The sequence below is a fragment of the Gopherus evgoodei genome, chromosome 1, assembly GCF_007399415.2.
Source record: "Gopherus evgoodei ecotype Sinaloan lineage chromosome 1, rGopEvg1_v1.p, whole genome shotgun sequence".
Lineage (NCBI taxonomy): Eukaryota > Metazoa > Chordata > Testudines > Testudinidae > Gopherus > Gopherus evgoodei.
In genome coordinates this window covers 49,542,987-49,563,542 of record NC_044322.1, presented here as the reverse complement: position 1 = coordinate 49,563,542, position 20,556 = coordinate 49,542,987, and the positions used below count along the sequence as shown (strand labels likewise).

The 20,556-nt window shown below is 38.3% G+C and overlaps 1 protein-coding gene across 1 annotated transcript in view; it reads left to right on the top strand.

The window, feature by feature from the left end:
* TRPC4 (transient receptor potential cation channel subfamily C member 4) overlaps window positions 1–20,556 on the top strand; it is a 208,321-nt gene that overhangs the window by 143,371 nt on the left and 44,394 nt on the right. The window contains 1 exon segment of the mRNA XM_030563819.1: window positions 10,676–11,012. Within this exon segment, the coding sequence (XP_030419679.1) occupies window positions 10,676–11,012 (337 nt within the window).

Here is a 20,556-nt window from a genome sequence, read left to right as displayed (position 1 = left end):
TTAATCACAGTTTTAATCGCACTGTTAAACAATAGAATACCAATCGAAATTTATTTAATATTTTGGATGTTTTTCTACATTTTCAGATATATTGATTTCAGTTACAACACAGAATACAAAGTGTACATTGCTCACTTTATATTATTTTGATTACAAATATTTGCTCTGTAATAATGATAAAAGAAATAGTATTTTTCAATTCATCTCATAGAAGTACCATAGTGCAATCTCTTTATCGTGAAAGTGCAACTTACAAATGTAGATTTTTTTTCTTACATAACTGCCCTCAAAAAAACGAAACTATGTAAAACTTTAGAGGCAACAAGTCCACTCAGTCCTATTTCTTGTGCAACAAATCTCTAAGAGAAACAAGCTTTTTATATTGATAATGCTGCTCATTTCTTATTTACAATGTCACCTGAAAGTGAGAACAGACATTTGCATTGCACTTTTGTAGCCAGCATTGCAAGGTATTTACATACCGGATATGCTGAACATTCATTTGAACCTTCAAGCTCTGGCCACCATTCTGGTGGACATACTTCCATGCTGATGATGCTTGTTAAAAAACGAATGCGTTAATTAAATTTGTGAGTGAACTCCTTGGGGGAGAATTGTATGTCTCCTGCTCTGTGTTTTACCCACATTCTACTATACATTTCATGTTATAGCAGTTTCAGATGATGACCCAGCATGTTGTTTGTTTTAAGAATGCTTTCACTGCAGATTTGACAAAATGCAAAGAAGGTGCCAATGTGAGATTTCTAAAGATAGCTATAGCACTCAACCCAAGGTTTAAGGATCTGAAGTGCCATCCGAAATCTGAGAGGGACGAGGTGTGGAGCATGCTTTCAGAAGTCTTAAAAGAGTAATACTCCAATGCGTAAACTACAGAACCCGAACCATCAAAAAAGAAAATCAACCTTCTGCTGGTGACATCTAACTCAGATGATGAAAATGAACATGTGTTGGTCTGCACTTCTTTGGATTGTTATCGAGCAGAACCCATCATCAGCATGGATGCATGTCTTCTGGAATGGTGGTTAAAGCATGAAGGGACATATGAATCTTTAGCGCATCTGGCATGTAAATATCCTGCAACGCTTGCTACAATAGTGCCATGCGAATGCCTGTTCTCACTTTCAGGTGATATTGTAAACAAGAAGCGGACAGCATTATCTCCTGCCAATGTAAACAAACTTGTTTGTGTGAGCAATTGGCTGAACAAGAAGTAGGACTGAGTGGATTTGTAGGATTTAAAGTTTTACATTGTTTTATTTTTGAATCCAGTTATTTTTTGTACATAACTCTACATTTGTAAGTTCAACTTTCATGATAAGGAGGTTGCACTGTAGTACTTGTATTAAGTGATCTGAAAATACTATTTCTTTTATTTTTTCAGTGCAGATGTTTATACAAAAAAAATATGAAGTGAGCACTGTGCAAACCCAAAAATATTTATATAAATGGTATTCTATTATCAACAGTGTGATTAATTGCAATTAATTTTCTTAATTGCTTGACAGCCCTAATTAAAAAGCATGTTGATCATATAGAATTCCTGTCACCTCCTCCTCTCTTTCTTACATTACACTGACCACCGTCCACCACCACCATCCAATTCATACCAAACACCACTACAAAGACTATAATCCTTGCTTGTAAATCTCAGTCCTCATTCTCCTCTTTGGGTCTCTCCACTTTTCTCTCCTGCATCATATGAAAGCTTCTTGCCCTTGCTTCTCTGCACAGCTGTTCCCTCTCCTTATCCAACCTCCTCTCTCCCCAGCCCATCTGCTCTTTGAGCCAATACATTAGGCTTTGTGGAACTGTGTCTAGTGCCTTATGAAAGAGAATTTTCATTCAATAGACCAGGAACAATTTGGGAGAGAAAGGACCTTGAAAAACTTGGGGTTTCATACAAATTCTGGAACTTTTTTTTAAGTTCTACAACACTGAGCCTGATTCTCCATTGCCCTACACTAATGTACACAAGTGATTGCAAAGTGGATCTGAAATGGTACTGAATCCCAATGCTTGCATTTGACACCCACTTGGCAACTGTGTAAATGTTTACACAAGGTACCTGGAAATGGAGACTCTTACCCATGGTATTGTAAAGGAATTCAGAATGCACATGTCATATAATCACTTACTTTCCAATCCATTCTCTTCTCCATTGCAACCACCAAATTTTAGAGAATGTTATCAGAGGCTGGTCTTACATGTCACATCACGAAGAAGGCAAAAGGGAAACCACCCTCCATCAGTACCAGTCCCTTTTAGACACTATTCATGACCCATTTTTTTAATGTATGTGTAACTCTTATTGATGTCAGAGTGAAGACATTATATGAGCTCTTGTATTTATTAGACTAGATACTAAAGTGTTACAATGCAATATCTTAAACTCTTTGAGGCAAAGACTTCTTTGTTCTCTATGTCTGTACAACTCCTAGCAGAACGGGGCTCTGACTGGAGCATCTAGGCATTACAGTACTGCAAATAGATCATTTGTTTAAAAAAAAATCTTTAGTTTATAATGCATTTCTGAAGTCCTTTGTGTATTTCCTGGATTGCAGGTCATTATCCTCATCATGATGATCCCGGGTATATTAATAGAAAGAGTGCAAGAATTTCAAAGGCTTCAGTCTCAGCCCTAAAAGCACTTATTCACATGCTTAGCTGTAAGGATGTGAATTGATCCTAAACATGTGTGTAAGTGTTTGCAGGATCAACCTTTAATAGGCATCTTTTTGTTGCTTTCTCTTTATCTGATGTCATCCATAGTATCTGAGAAAAGCGTTTGTTGTCAATAGGAAATATATTAACATCAATCTTAATGCGGCAAAACTACTGATCAGAATAAGTCAACAACAACATGAAACTTGAGAACTTGAGAAGGGCCTGTCTATCAGGGATGTAAGGGTGCAGCGATGTAGGGTGTGAAACTATAGCACACTAGCTTGCTGTTCAGTAACGTCTTATGTGGACCCTGCTACTGCACGCTAAAAAGAAACAGGCCTGTAGGTAAGATCTGTGAGAAGGAATTTAGAATCATTTGTAGCAAGATAGAATCACATGAATAGACTAAAGCAGTGGAATCTTTACTGGAAAACATGTTTCATGCTTCCAAATTGCTGGAAGGTACTAGGAATACATTGTACATGAAAATGAGAAACATAGTGGCTGCTAATAAAACAAGTCAAGAAATATCATGTCAAAGAACACATAATATAACACCACTGGTGCAAAAGAAGTTATTGATACCTTAGAATGTAAACTTTCCAGTTAAGAAAGGAGAAATAGACTTCAGGGACAATATTCTGGTATAAACAGTGCCTACATAATAAACCAGTGAGACAAAAAATCTGCTTTTTTACAGTCATAAAACATTAAGGTAGAAAAATGTAAAAACTATTTAATAATTAAGGCTACAATTCAGCAGGGTACTTAAGCATCAGCCTAACTTTAAGCTTGTGACTAGGCCTAATGACTTCAATGGAGCAAGCAATGTGCTTAAAGTTAGATATATACTTAAGTACCTTGCTGAATCAGTGCCTAATTTAACTGCAGTGTAGAATCTACTGAATATAATACTGAAATGAAATAGTCTTACAGTAGAGATTTGCAACAGTTACTGACCCATCAGTCTATGTCAGCTGTCAGAGGGGTAGCTGTGTTAGTCTGGATCTGTAAAAAGCGACAAAGAGTCCTATGGCACCTTACAGACTAACAGACATATTGGAGCATAAGCTTTCCGGGGTGAGTACCCACTGTGTCAGACGAATGAATCAATCAATGAACCATCAATCTATGGTTGTGTGTGTGTGTGTCTTAAATGGGATTATCAAACCCACAAACCATATGATTGCCCCAGTGCAAGATCCTAGGTTCAAAGTTTCCTAGTTGTGACATGATATGACAGAAGACAAACACTGTAAGAAGATATGATATGATCTTCTAACAGAAGAGGCAGAGGTCTGCTTCAACAGCTTCCGTGTTCTCTCTTAACTCACCATTTCCCAGCATTAACATTAACAGCAATTCTATGACTCACGAATGCACAGACATCAGGCTACAGACACCAGTTTCACAGACATTTTGCTTTCATGCTATTCCAACCAAAGGCTGAGCAATCCATTCCTTGAATTGTGAGTTAGCATCCTCCTGATAAGCCTCTTATGGATATTGCAAACTGCACATTGGAATACTGGAAAGCAAAGAAATCATACTGGGCTGATCCTGTAAGCTTCATTTTGGGAATCATAAATTGTCTCCCTTCCCCCCAGCAATGGTAAATCTTGAAGAGCATGCACGAAGGACTTTTAGCATAACAGGATATGTTATAGAAGATCTGCTATCCAAATTACTATCAGATAATGGAAAACATCTGGCATTGCTGAAAATGAAACTTGCTAAATTTATGAACAGTCAATGTTGTAGTCCTGGTGGAGACACTGAGGCTAATAAACTATATGAACTTTAAAATATATTAACCAATGCTATCAGTGACTCTAGGTCAGATTTTTAAAGCTATCTGACAGAGTTGCTAAAAAAATTCTATGGAAGTTTTCCACCGTACGATGCAGTTTCATCAAAACTGAAGAATTTAGTAGGAATATATTCATAGATTCTAAGGCCAGAAGGGACAATTGTGATTATCTTGTCTAACCTCCTATATAACACAGGCCATAGAACTCCCCCAAAATAATTCCTAGAGCATATCTTTTAGAAAAACATCTAGTCTTGATTTAAAGATGGTCAGTGATGGAGAATCCAGCGCAACCCTTGGTAAATTGTTCCAATGATTAATTTCTCTCACTGCTAAAAATGTATGCCTTATTTGAGTCTGAATTTGGCTAGCTTCACCTTCCAGCCATTGGATCTTGTTATAACTTTCCCTGCTAAATCGAAGAGCTCATTATTAAATATTTGTTCCCTGTGTACTTATCGGTTTTAATCAAGTCACCCCTTAATCTTCTCTTTGTTAAGATAAATAGATTGACCCTCATTGAATTTATCACTATTAGGCCTATTTTCTAATCCTGTAATCATTTTCATGGCTCTTCTCTGGGCCCCTTCCAATTTATGAACATCCATCTTGAATTGTGGCACCAGAACTGGCACAGTATTTCCACAATGGTTGCACCAGTGCCAAATACAGAGGGAAAATAACTTCTTTACTTCTACTTGAGATTCCCCTGTTTATGCATCCAAGTATCACATTAGTGTCACACTGGGAGCTCATGTTCAGCTTATTACTCACCAAAACCCCTAAATGTTTTTCTAAGTCACTGTTTCCCAGGATAGAGTCCCCCATACTGTAAGTTCTGTAACATTCTTTGTTCTCAGATATATACATTTACATTTAACCTTATTAAAATATACACTGTTTGCTCGCACCCAATTTATCAAGCAATCCAGATCACTCTGAATCAGTGACCTTTTATGCAGGAGCTCAGAATAGATGATCAGACTGGCCTTAGCATCTATGAATAAACCAGTCCCCTATTCACTGAACCGTACTGCTTAATATTATTTCTTATTAAGCTTGTGTAATGCATTTATATATCTCTAGTGAAAATCATATACAATGCTTGCTTGTACCATCCAACCACAAAAATGAGTCAAGTGATTTAGTCTTGTTCAAATGATATAAGAATTTTGTAATACACTTGTACAATACTTTTAGAAATAAAGTCAACAAGTGTAAATTTGAAAATGTGTCTGGAGCAGATTTAGAGTTATTTTCAGGAGATCTAAATGAAACACTTGGGGAAGGCCTGGATTATATATATGGTTGATAGAACTGGGTAGTCAAAAGAAATGGTTGCAATGAAAGGAGATTTATTTCTACTTGAGGAAATTATTCACTAGCTATGCCAATGCTGTTATCATATAAAACCATGAAATTGGAGGTCTGGATCTTTTGGAGTTTAATAAATCATCTGCAGCTGGACATGCTGCTTCATGGATTCTATTTTATATCTCTGCCTGTGTTCTGTACCACAAGAGCCACTTCAGTATGTCTGCAGCTCATATAAGACTCACGTGGCATGTTTAGACATGTTTTGAAACATGCACAGAGTTATTCTTGTTTCATGTTTTTTACATCTGTCCTCTTGTTTAAAGTACGTTAGATGAATGTCTCATTGGTATTTGTATATGGAGTTACTTGGTATTTGGCATTTATTCGAAGAGGATTTCTAGGTCATTGTTTTCAGTTTGCAGTTGCTCATAAACTAAACAGATAAGGGAAAGATAAATGGGAGATGCATGCATGCCTTTCATTTACATTTGTGTTTAATTACTTGTCAGAGGTTCTTGATGTTAATTGGTTCCTGGAGAAGTGGACTTGATTTCAGTCAAAGCGTGCAACATACTTTAATTACAACTTCAGCCTCAATGAAAATAACTCAGTGAGCAAATCCAAACCTGCCCTGTAAAGAGGGTTTCAGAGAATATGAACATGAACCCCCTCAAAACTATTTTCCCACTTGTATTGAAACACGCTGCTGAGTTGGAGGGATCTCAAGGGACTCTGCTAATGAATCTCAACTTTCATTTAAAAATAATATTCCAGCCTTTTTCATTTTGAAGATGGCCTTGAAAACAAACCTATTTATCAGCCATTATAAACTCATCACTGGAATTGACAGAAACAAGCATCAAGGCTACAGTTCTGAAACAGGAAGCTAGTTGGGAGCAGAAACCAAACTCACATTTTGAATGGATGTATCCCAAATAATCATCTTCCTGACCCTTCCAAAAATCCTTAGTTTGGCATGGAAGACAGGAAATATGATGTAGGACCAGCTATCCATCTGTGCTGTAACCTTTCCTTGACAGTAGTCAGGACCAGATGCTCTTGGGGAAGGGGCAAGAAATCACATAGTGAACAGACAGCTAGAGGTTAGCCATTTTTTTAATATATATGAAGAATTTGTAGTTTGGAAGGCCACAATTTTCCTCTATCTAGATCATGTAATAGCCATATGATCAGGGAGGAACAAAATCATATTTGGGTATTGGGACAGAACGTTGTTTTTCAGGCCAGCTCAAAAAAGTTCCAGTTGGTTAACAAGCCTTGTTGTTACATTAACATTTTAATTTCATTTCACATTAATATTTTAGCCCTTTTTGAGACTAGAGGTGAGCAAAGCACTGATGCAAGTGAATCTCCCCTTCACTGTCTACCTTGCAAGCTGCACAGCACCGTTTTTGCCAGGTTCTCTCTCCAGAACTACATAAAGGAGGAAGGGAGGCAGGGCACGCAGCAGCAGCACTGAATGTGATTCCTGCCGTCGCTGCCTGTCCGACTGCAGCTCACACTTTGAAGAAACAGGTGCCCTCCTTCCCCCAGACTCCTCGCTACTATCTGTTAGCATATAGGCTTGTTTTTCAGCCTGAGATAGAATGTTGGGTTTGACATTTTGATACTCTTATATCTTATATTAATATTTGTGAAGATCAATGAACAAAGAGACTGTGTGTTGCATTTCCCACAAGCAGATGGGGCTTTTAGTACAATGGGAAAAGATAAAGGATACAGTTAAAGTGTTACAGGTTACGGTGAGAGTATAATATACAAGCATTCACTAGAAGTCTGCCTAGCTCTTCTCTCAAACTAAGGTCAAGCAACCAGTTAGGAGGGGCAAGGAGGTGGGGGAAGAGTGGAGGGAGGAGGCATAAGAAACACTAAAAACCGAAGTAAAGCCTGGCCTTGGCCAGAACACAACTTCACTCCTTACCCCTTTCATGGGATACAAAAGAGATGGGATGAAGACCCCAGCTCATGACCCTCCAAAACAGAACATGATCATAAGTTGTAAGGGGTGGGACTAGGGTTGTGCACTGAAGGTATATTTGGGCCTGCTAAAGAGGGGGAAATGGGAAAGAGAACTAGGGAATGGGGACACAGGCAAGGCTCTGTGGTGTCAGAGCTGGGAACAGAATACTGGGAAACAGACTCTGCTGGTGTGTAGAGCTATGGATATGCTTGCTTGGAACTAACCCCAATAAACATAGAATTGCTTGCACTTACAACTTCTAGTCTTCTGCTTTCCGTCTGCATGAAAAGAACCAGGGGAGGGGTGAAGGGAAAGCCCTCTAACACTTTCACCCAGGATAAACTTACTTCTCCTTAACCACCCCTGACAAGCCAAGGGATACCTGCTTCCACAAGACTCAGATTAGCCAGGAAAAAGTTGTTCCTTTTCCGGACTCCCCATATCAAGCAGGTAAGGCCTGGAAAGAGGGAAGGAGTATGAAACTGATGAATTTTTAGGAAAAGAGATTGATATAGAATTGACAGATATTGTGGTAAGGGGAAAAGAGCATGGAACGGTCAAACTTTGGGGGGAAGAGAAAAAAATATTAAATTCAGGGAGTATCACATGTTGCCAAGTGAGGTGAAAATTTTTTGAGGGACACTTTGTTAAAACATTGGCAGCACATCACATTGAAACAAGCTGCTCTAATTGAATACGGTATTATTCCAAGCAGCTCTAACTTGAGATAAACATCTGAAACCTTTAGGACTTAATATTTTTCCTAATGAAAGAAACAGAGATCACTGTGTGATTTTTTTGTTCCTTTCATGATTCTTACAGTATAACTCATTTTATTTTTTTCCTTTTCTTTTTTTCTTTTTTCTCCTTTCAAAAATAACAAATTAATAGTCAGGGGATCAGCCTCAGAGCTAGTGCATGGTGAGCCAGTATATCTTTACTGAAAACACTGACATTCTACCAGCCTGCAGCAGGTTTAAATTTGGTCCAGGGAGCTGGTTCTCTTTAATTTTACTAACGAGATCCAGACATATACAGAAAGATGCACTTTGAATTTTAATTGAGTGCCAGATTCTGCCAAACCTACAGTGAGTAATACTTTCCCAGGCCAGTAGTTCCAATGATTTCAGGGACTATTTAAAAAGTAATATATTACTTAGCATGAGTAAGAATTGCAGAATCTGGCCCTTTGTAATTATATGGTTTTATCAAAAAGCATGACACATGGAAGACAGGAAATGTGATGAACTTAATATAGCCATGCTAAATGAACAATTGTTAATGCTTCTGTTTGGCTCAAGGAATTTTTTTTAAAGCATCACTACTGAACAATTTTAGGTGGCTTTGAATTCCAGTCATATGCATGTAGAGTAATTATAAGTTTTATCTTAAAACTTAAATCTTATAATCTTTTATCTTAAAACTTAAATCTTATAATCTTTTATCTTAAAACTTAAAACTTATAATTACTCTACATGCATATGACTGGAATTCAAAGCCACCTAAAATTGTTCAGTAGTGATGCTTTAAAAAAAATTCCTTGAGCCAAACAGAAGCTAAATGAACAATTGTTAATGCATGGCTATATTAAGTTTTTAATTTTGATTGAGTGAGTATGTGTGTGTTTGATGCAAAAAGGAGTATGTTTCTTTTTTAACCTTTACTCTGTCTGATGGAAGTGTCAATCCTATTATATGTCTGCTTATGTCAGTTCTATTACTTCTATGTCTCCTTGTATCAAATTTAGCATATGAACTATATGATAAAGAAAATAATATGAAGAAAAGTCTGAAATACACCAGAATCTTCTTTGAAAAATTGGAAATGGATATTAAGTGCATATATTTATATGAAAAATGACATTTGTAGAAAGTACTTTTAAAATTACTTTTAAGAAACAGATCACAATGTAAAAATAAAAACAGGAGCTAGGTAGTATACAACACATTGTAAAATAATAAAATAACACTGTAAATATTGTAAAGGATGCAAATGAATATGAAAAAGGTTTACTAAGAAAGGCAGGGAGCATTAGGGATGGCAAGTTCGTTACTTCAGTTATGCAAGAAGCATACAGTATATCTACATAAGCTTTGCTCAGTATTCTGATAGAACTAAATTAGAGAATTTTCAGTGAATGTGATGAGGAAAAGCTTTTTTTTTTTATTATTGCATTCAATTTTACTTTTTGAAGATGCTAAATTATAGTCCTGCAACAACAATAATTCTTTGTATTTCCATAGTGACTTTTATCTGATGATCTTTAAGTTCTGTTCAAGAGTTGAGTGAATAATGGAAACTTTTTTTGTGAATATGTATTTGAATTTAAAACAAATGTTGAAACATCCATGTCACAACCCTTTTGTGTCTGATTTCCATTAACACTTGAGCAGTTGAGATTTACTAGCATAAATACTTTTGAAAAGTGAATTTTAAAGGCTTCTGTGGATGCTGGACATTGCATGAGCTATAGCACTTCTAGGGAGTAACATGAGGGAGTATCCTTTGGTAGGCACCATCTCTCCCAAAAGCCCGTGGCTTCATGGAGGCGCACACACCCAGCACCTGTAGGATGAGGTAGAGATGTCTGGAGTGCCAAAATGGGGCTGAGCCAAGTCCCCTCCTGTCCGCCCCACCCACCCTCTTTCCAATGACTGGCTTACTGGAGGAAGGAGGGACTTATCAGTCCTCATTCACAGGGGTTGCTATTATGAGTAGTACTTGCGTAGGCTGTGTAAATAGCATGGTGGTTTCTCAAAAGCTTTCCTCTGCGTGCCCACCCAAAAGCCAATAAAAATATGGCCCTAAAGTTGGTCTGTGGAGAAAATGAATGGGTGACAATCACATGGAATTGACTTTGTCCTTTCTTTCTTTCGCTTTAGTTTGTTGCCCAGCCCAACTGTCAGCAGCTGCTTGCATCCCGCTGGTACGATGAGTTCCCAGGCTGGAGGAGGCGGCACTGGGCAGTGAAGATGTTGACATGTGCTGTGATTGGACTCCTGTTCCCTGTCTTCTCTGTGTGCTACCTAATCGCTCCCAAAAGCCCATTAGGGCTGTTCATCAAAAAGCCATTTATCAAATTTATCTGTCATACTGCATCCTACTTGACTTTTCTGTTTCTGCTGCTCCTTGCCTCTCAGCACATCGACAGGTCGGACTTGAACATGCAGGGGCCACCACCAACTGTCGTCGAGTGGATGATATTACCGTGGGTCCTGGGTAAATGTATTACTAAAGAAAATATAGTGGAAAATGTTAAATTCAGACATATTTTGTGAAGATTATTGAAGCAGGAATATACCCTGGAATATTCCATCCCAGAATAGACCAGTAGGCCATCTAATCTAGTATTTGGGGACTGTAGCAGATAATTCAGAGGAAAGTTAAAAAAAAGCCAGCCTGCTCCTGGCCAGTTATAATTCTATTCCATAGTAGGGGCAAGGGGGTAAGAGTCAAGGGATTTTCTTTCTGACCTCAGCTGATGATTAATGTACGCCCTGTAGCCTGAGAATGGATACATTTGTTATTTCTATGCACTGTAGTGCAGATTTATATAAATTACCAATTTGAAATTTACTAGATGATTCACTTTTTTAAAAAATCTATTTACTTCTCTTATCTTTCTGTCAAGGTATTTTTCCCACTTTGAACTTTAGCGTCCAAAAAGTGGGGACCTGCATGTACCCTTCTAAGCTTAATTCCTAGCTTAGATCTCCTTCCCCTTCCCAGACTTTTCCCTCCCTGGGTTACCCTGAAAGGCTACACTGGTCCAAACTCCTTGGATCTTAAAACAGAGAGGAATTAACCTTCCCCTCACCTCCCCCCGCTACCAATCCCCTGGTGAGTTTAGACCCAATCCCCTTGGGTTTTAAACAAGGGGGGAAAAATCAATCAAGTTCTTAAAAAAGAAAGCTTTTAATTAAAGAAAGAAAAAGTAAAAATTTATCTCTGTAAAACCAGGATGGAAAATGTTTACAGGGTCTTCAGCTTAGATAGACTAGAGGGACTCCATCCCCTTTAGCCTAAGATACAAGTTACAGCAAACAGAGGTAAAAATTCTTCTAGAAAAATACACATTTGCAAGTTAAGAAAACAAACATAAGACTAACCTGCCTTTTCTAGCTAGTACTTACTATTTTGAACATAAGAAATTGTTTCAGAAAGATTGGAGAAAGACTTGGTTGCACATCTGGTCCCTCTTAGCCCCAAGAGCGAACAACGAACAAAACAAAAAGCACAAACAAAGACTTCCCTCCACCAAGATTTGAAAGTATCTTGTCCCCCGATTGGTCCTCTGGTCAGGTGTCAGCCAGGTTTACTGAGCTTCTTAACCCTTTACAGGTTTAAGACTTAAGTTTAAACTGATTCCTAAACAAATCAGGCTAACCTAAAATAAGCCTGGTTTAAACCAATATTGGAGAGTCCACACAGAGGTTCACACAGGTTCATTACATTCGTTTAAAATCACAACTTTAGTTAAACTGGTGGCTACTGTCCAGTGTCAATAAGGCTACACACAGATCCTTCCTCACAGTAGACCCCTGACTTTCTTTCCATCCTCACAGTTCTCTATGAAGCTATTGCTCTGACCACCTCCACAACCCTTCCTAGCCTCCCTGACCTGTTAGCTTCAAAGGAAAATGGTGATGCATTTTATATTTTTGGCCCAAATTGAGAGGGCTCCAGATATTGTTGATCATGACATTTAGGATATGTCTACACGGCCCTGTAGTTCGGCCTATGTGGGTGTGAACTGCAGCATGTGCTGGCGTGCTGCTCTGTAACTCCCCCATGTGGACACTGTGGGAGCAGCCTAGATACCTTTTAGTTTGCACCTGCAGCATCCACATGGGATAGCTACTGTGCAGCATGGTAATGTGCGCTGCAATGCACGTCCACAAGGTTCGAACTGTGGACCCATGTAGACAAGTCCTCAGAATACAGCTAGATAGTCCCTGACCTCTCATGGAGGGGAATGAGAAAGGACTCTTCCTTCTTTCTCCTACACTCCTCAGCAGCAGGGATGCATGTCCAAAGGAAGCGTGGAACATGCACAGACGCCTGCATGCTGATATGCTCTGAGAGGGATTGTGCTTTGTGTGATATGTTGCCTTCTGCAGTTTGCCCTGGGGATGGGGTAACACAGCTTCCCTCCATCCCCAGCACTGGGCTACACCTCAATGCCACAGCTGAGCTCTGAGATTTATTGTCCTTTGTTTGATAAATCTTGGTTTTAATCTAAAAAAGAAGCCAAAATATAGCTATTGTTTTTGCCAAAAAATTAATCAGTCTGTCAGGCTGGTTAGAGTTACAAATCGTACTGACGAGCCAAGCTAATGTCAGGATTTGGGATTCTTTTTTTAAAATCTTTTCTAATTAGTTATTAAAGTTTTTGTATTAACATGAAACAAACAAACAGAACCCAGTGGACCAAGTAGCGATCCTGTTGCCCTGTGCTCTGGCACATTCCTTCCCTTCAGATAGAGACTCCTATCTTGAGCAGGGAGCCTTCCTCAGCTACCCTGCAGCTGCTCAACTCCGACCTAGCAACGCCAGTCTGCAGTTTTCGAATATCACAATGCCAGGAGGGTACAGTACCCCCTCTCCCCAATGTCCTTAGATTGAGGGATAATCATCATCATCATCATTAATACTTAGCTGTTATATAGCTCTAAACTGCTTTAAAATGGATAGTATCATTATCCCAGTTTGACATATGGGTAGGTAAATTATGCATTTCTGCATACTGTATGCAGATACATTTTGAAGCATATACTGAACTTATGTAGCTCTAGGGTAAAAGTCCTATTTTAAAATTGGCAATGTAACCAACTAATCCCCTTTCCCAAAGCAAAGGTTATCCTGGAGCAGCTACAACATATCTCAAGGCTATTCACTTTTTTAAACAATAGACTCATGTTTCTTTCGCTTTGTTAGGGCAGTTCTGAATGTAATTTATATTTTAATGTTACCTCTCTTACTGTGAGTACAGACAAATGGGAGCTATACATATTCCTGACTTATCCTCAGTATAGATCTCATAATATATATGGCTCCATCATTTAATACTTAAGAAGCATTAAAATTGTCCATAATTATCTAAACTCTCTAAAGATCAAACATTAATTACCATTTTCCTACTAGTATGTAAGAGGCAATGTGTATAATTAACACATTTTAAGAGTCCTTAGAATAGGAAACTCAGTGAAGAACCTGTATCAGGCTACTTAAAGAGACAGTCAATTTTGTAAGAAAAAAAGATCATTTAAGAAAGCTTTTTCATTTGGTTTTTTTTTTTTTGTTTGTTTTTGTTTTGTTTTACACAATTTACATGATTGCACACATTATATTACAATACCCGGTGATTATCTCTGCAGTAATAAACGTCAGTATAACTAGGACTAAGGGAATAAAACTAAAAAAGAACAACATTTAGGCTTAATATCTGGATAAACTTCTTGACAGTGAGATCTATTCGTTTGTGGACCAGCCTCCCAGTTGAAGTGGTGGAATTCCTATCTAAACAAGACTAAATGTACAATAGGGAGAAATCCTTCACTGCCAGGGAAACTGTATTATTTTTAAGGCTACGTTTTAGTCAAGGGCATTTTTAGTAAAAGTCATGGACAGGTCATGGGTAGGAAATAGAAATTCACAGGCCATGACCTGTCCATGACTTGTACTATATACCTGACTAAATCTTGGGAGTACTGCAGGTGCTCGGGGGGAGGGGGTGCAGGCACTGAGGGGGCAGCCCGGTGGGCAGCATGGGTGCTCGGGGAGGGAGTCTGGGGGCACCGCAGATGCTCTGCTGGGAGCAGCCCAGGACCCCCCTCTGGTGTTGGGGTTGGCAGAGCTGGCAGGCTCCCTATCCAGCTTCTCAGAAGTGGTGACATATACCTCCCTAAGCTCCTAACTCCACAGGTTCCCATTGGCCGGGAACCGTGGGAGCTAGGAGCTGAAGGAAGGACATTTTGCCACTTCCGGGGAGCCCATCCTCAGGTAAGTGCCGGCCAGAGCCCTCATCCTCCCCCACATCAGAACCCCCAGCCCCTCACCCCTCACCTAAACTCCTGCTGCTGCTGGGGGTGGGAGGTGGTCCGAGACTGCCCCAGCAGCGGCCCGTGTGACTGCACAGTCACGGAGATCATGGAAAGTCACAGAATCCATGAATTCCATGACCTCCGTGGCAGACTCACAGCCTTAATTATTATTAGTTACTAATTTGGCATGCTGAAGTTTGCTAGTTGTTTTCATAGGAAAAATAAAAAGACATCGTCCCTGCCCTGAAGACCTTGCCACCATTGAGGCAATGAGCAAGAGTAAGTTGGAATGAGCAAGAGCAATAAACGATAGAAGTGAGGGAGTGAGACAAACCAATCTTTTTCATTACTAGATTCGTAGATTCCAAGGCCAGAAGGGACTACTGTGATCATCTAGTCTGACCTCCTGTATAATATAGGCCAGAGAACTTTCCCAAAAAATTATCCGTGCCATCACTAGATTCTATGTGATTGCCCTATTGCCCTTCTGCACGATGCCAGCAATGTAAAGGGGGTGAAACCAGGCAGAAACAGCTCTCTCCCGAAATGTCTCTGGTGTAAGGGGCTTCCCTAACCAACGTAAAGCTGCCAGACCAGCGCTACAGGAGCCCAAATCACAGCCCCTGATGTAGAGGACAAGTAAGAGGAGAGATGATACATGAGTGGATCACTGCTGCAGTCGCTATTCTCAGCTGACAGACAACCCATAGGGGGCCATTGCAGTCATTGTTTTGAGTTTCAATCAGCCCTGAGGCTGCTCTAATTTATGTCAGACCTGCAGATAACATAATAATAGGGTGACAACAAAGTTGGCTTAAGACATCTTTGTCTTTCCCCCTCCAGTCTTGCCCTTAGCATAGGAATAGAGGAATAGACAATCAGGACATTCACTTCTATGAATTCTATAGTCAATAGCTATGTTTTAATAAACCCATTGGTGTTTTTCTCAGTCTGTTTTGTGGGGATGTAGCAAATGGCAATGGGCTCTTGATGTCATAGTAGTATTAGGATGGTGTGCATATACTGTTCTTCGGGTGGCTGTCTTTTTTCTGGACCATTCTGCAAGTGACTTGGAGGACATAACAACAAGAGAAAAAGTTTCTCTGACCAAACAAAAAACAAAAAAAAGAAGAAGAATCACTGCATTAATAGGGCTCACTTACTGTTGTTGTGCTAGATTGATGGGGGAAACAGTGAAGTAAAGTGTCAGAAAAAGAAAGAGAGAAAATATTTTCCTCAAAGAAGATGAGGAACGTCTATGAGAGGAAAATTCTAAGAAGAATAATTTGGGTTCTTATAACTTCATTATTAGTGGTAGTATTCAGATTGTAGAATTTTCCAGGTTAAGTCCATCTCACGTTCTTGAAAGGGTATGGAAAATTCCTATTTTTCTGTTGTTAATTTTCATGTTTCCATAACACTTTTAATAATTCAATATGGGTTTGTTTGGATAAATTGAGTGTGTATTTCTATGGTCTTCTCTAGAATATTCAGCTTAATAAGGCTCTGGATTGTATTGAATGTAAAAAGAACAGGGATTTAGTGGGTTTTTTTTAACAATGTGTTTCCATGCCTTGTTCTTTCTGTCAGATTGCTTGACACAGGTTATTAGAGAGTGAGAACCTGTAGGGAAAGAGGAGGCTTGTAAATTGTGCAAAATACACAACTTCATGGCTGAAGAAATTCTAGGTGGGATGCATGTGATTGTATAGTCTTGTTGAGAGCAAAGTGTATGTGAATCAAGAGGTGATGCTAGCCCACCAGGGGCCCCTAAGGCAGAGTATCTTTAGGCCCCCTCTTACTGACCCCTTAAAAATAATAATTGCATTATTTCTGCAAATCAAAAAATATACCAACACAATATATAATAATACACTTCTTAAGTCCATGTTAAATAAGATGAATGATATTTTGGGAGTAATACTAAACTGGGGCACCCTTGAGCTGTTTGGGGCAATTGCTTAGTCTGCTTATATCTAGTGACACTACAATTGGATATGCAAAAGTTCAGTGTGAACTGTTTCTAGATGTGACATTAACAGGGGAATCATTATCAGCAACAGGTCAGGAAAGAAGCATAAAATATTGTTCAGCAGGTACTGGAAATGGAGTTGTTAGAGGGAGCAGAGATAAAGGGTAATGTGGCCACCCAGATGAAATAACACACCCAGATGGAGACAAAGGAAGCATGGTGGAGGAAAATAAACACATTGTGGAACAGATCTCTATCCAAGAAGATTCAATGAATACATATTGTATCTGTGAGCTAAGAGAGTAAGTTAAGCATAAATTATGTGACCTTCGGAACCACTGTAACCCAGAGCTCAAAAATGAGAGGGAACGAAATTCTGCTTTTTCAAATAATGTTATTTATTTCCTTTGTTCTGCATATTAAGGTTGCCCAAGCACTTTCCATTATAAGACCCTGCTTTCAGTTGCTTATAAGTTTGCCCAGCTATAACTGTTTGGGATACAATTTTCTTTGCAGGGTGTGAACTAAAATGGTAGAGCCATTTCCAAGAATGAGCATAGAAAAAAAAAGGGTTTACGCATGTTAAAAACTTGAGCGTTTTATGTCCCCCCCCGTATTCTGTAGTAGCAAATGGGTGATGCTAACTAAATGAGCAGGTATTCAATATTTTTTATCTCTTTATTGTTCAGTGCTTGACCCTAGGCCTTTTTTACTGCACACCATTTAAGCCCTGCTCTGAAGGAAGAATTAATAATTTCCTCATAGGCTTTTCTATGATGTGCATAACTATAGCATTTGATATATAATGTAATGTATGAATAGAAAGCTCATAAAATAAAGGTTGTTCCTTTAATTAACAATGACCTTCTGAACCTTGAGTTTTACAGAGCCTTTTATCAGTTATGACTGACTTCCATCCCAATGGCAATGGCTTAGAATTACAAACACTCTATATTTATAAGATAATATAAAAGGTTATAGCATCCAAGCGAGCATTTATCCCAATCTGCTGTTTTACTGTAGCCAGAACACTTTATTGATGGAGTCAGTATTTGCCAAGAGAGTACATAATACCTGGAGCTTGGTCATATTTTTAAGCAAGCAAACGCCACTATTGGTGTTATTCCAAAACTGAAATCCTTTTATCTGTTAAAGTAACAAAATGTGCAGTTTAGAGGACTATTCAAATGATTTGTTCTAGTATACATAAAACTACTATTGAAAAGGTTAATATAGTTCGTAATGGTGACTCATTCTGTCAATACTTTAGAACTATGGATCCATGCAAAAAAGATTTTGAAAAAATATAGGACAATTTAAAATTCAAATATGACTAGGTATTCGGTTTAACAATGAGATTAAGTACCTACTGATTTTCAGAAGTGCCATAGTGACTCGCACAAGTTTCATTGAAAATCAACAGGGTTTGTGCTCCTAAATCAATTGGGCCCCACTCAAAGGTATTTAGGCACCTAACTCCCATTGATCCTTTGAGTATCTGAGCCTTAGGCTCTTTTGAAAATCTCACTCTTAATTGATAAATATTCTAGATGAATATCTCCATTAAATTGCTGTACCGGCACTAAAGCACAGCAATTACTAATTAGAGTAACACGAAGTGTACAAATTAATTAGTATAGGATTGTAGCAATGAACTGTTGGACTAGATGTTAACATGTATAAAATTAAGGATCTCTTAGGTAATATAGATATACACCCAGGTTTACCCTTTTTATCCCCTGTAGAATCTTGTGAAAGCAGGAAAATAATTTGTACATTAAATAAACATAATAATTGTTGGCATATTAAAGCCACAAGCAATGCCAATGAAACCTTAAAAGATTATAAAACAAATTCCGCAAGATTTACACCTCACATTGAGTTCAGGACATATTTTATTTTAATATACAGATTCCTGTGCAGAATATATTTTAGAGCATGGGTGCATATTCCAATATCCTGTTTGTTGAGCATGAGTCAACAGCAGCACTGTTCAAAAATATTGACTTTGCTTCACTATATTTTTTGAAGTAATTCCAGTATTTCTCCATTTGTGACACTGAAGACATTGTTATATGCAAAAAATATTTTCCAATTCTGCCTTCATAAAAATAAGAGTCTTCATTAACTTGTTCCTGTCACAAATTAACCATTTCCAAAGAAAAAAACAGGATTTTTAAAATTAAAATCTAGCCTGCATCTGAATTTCTGAAGTCAAATCAAAACAATTTCTACTACTTTTTGCTGTTTTTCCCTCCTAGAGTGAGACTTTTGAATACAACACAATTCAGTCTATATAGTGGGGAAATATGTTTTCGTGTCTGTTTCAGTTCCACTTGGATACAGTTAAATAGATAGATGGATGGACGGATTATTTAAATAGTAGCTAGATGTTTTCATGAATTTTAGCTATAGTCAGCAACCAGTTAATTCACAGCTTGATCCTGTGAGGTGCTGAGGACCCTGACTGCCATTGAAGCCAGTGGGAATTAAGAGTGCACAGTACTTTGCAGGATTCAGCCCTCATTGCCTTTTGTCTGTAGTAGGACCATAACCTCCCAGAGTCTAATTAGGTACCTAAATATAAATGAAGGGTCTGAATTTTAAGGAAGGTTTGGAAATGTTGGCAAATAATAACCATTCATTCACTCTGGCATAAGCGTACAGGAAGAACTTACTTACACAGCTCATTACCAACAAGAGACTGGCACAGCTAGCTCCTGCAGATGTCTTCTCTTTCCTGGATTGTAAACTACTCAACCACTTAAAATGAAATTTAGACAGAAAATCAAAAGAAAGCAGCTGAGGATGTCAAAGAATGAAAAGGAATAAAGCAATTACTGACTGTGCAATAGGTCTATTCAATTAGAGTCCTCAGGGTAGTTTAATAAAAGACTTTGTAGCCTCCACAGCACAAGTTGTTTTCTTTATTAACCTGAAGAAACTTACTCAGACACTGTTTTTGTTTGTTTGTTTTGTTATTACTGGTGTCTCATATATCCTGCAGAGTCTAAATAAGTTAATAACCACCATATGCACTGCACACAGAGGGCCTGTGCAAGAGGCTGACCAAAGAATACTTTCAAAAACATCTAAGGCCAGTTTTTAAAAGATCTCTAAGTATCTGAAAATACAGTGAGATTCTCAAAAGTGCCAAGCCACCTTAATTAGAATTAGAAAGCTATCTGTATCATCAGGCATCTAAATACTTTTAAAAATCTGGCCCCTGGTGACTTAGGGGTCTATGTCAAAATAAACATAAAAATTGATGCCTTTTATTTACCTAAGACCATGAAAACTACATTTAACCCACAGAGGCACATCCTTGTTCACAGGATCCCAAGACGGAAACCTGAAAAGTTCTGACTGTTCATTTCAGACAAACTCAAAGGTTCCTAAAACGTTTAGCCATACCAGATTGAGCTGAAATTTCACAAGATATTCAGTGTTACTGCTTCTGGTCTGTCAGGTCAGAAATACTGTGAAACCACCATCTCAGATATTATTTCTTTGCCAGAGCCTTGAACTGCAATGGCATGACAAAATGAGAGGAAAAAAATGGAACATAAAGCGAGATAGATGTACTAAGTTACATCTCATTACAGCTAACACTATAGTTATCAACAAAAATGCATATGTGTTTGCTAGTAAGATTTTGGCAAAAGACTTTCAATGTATTTTTAATGTAACTACTATATATATATATATATATATATACATACATAGTTTTGGAAAGTGACAAGAGTAC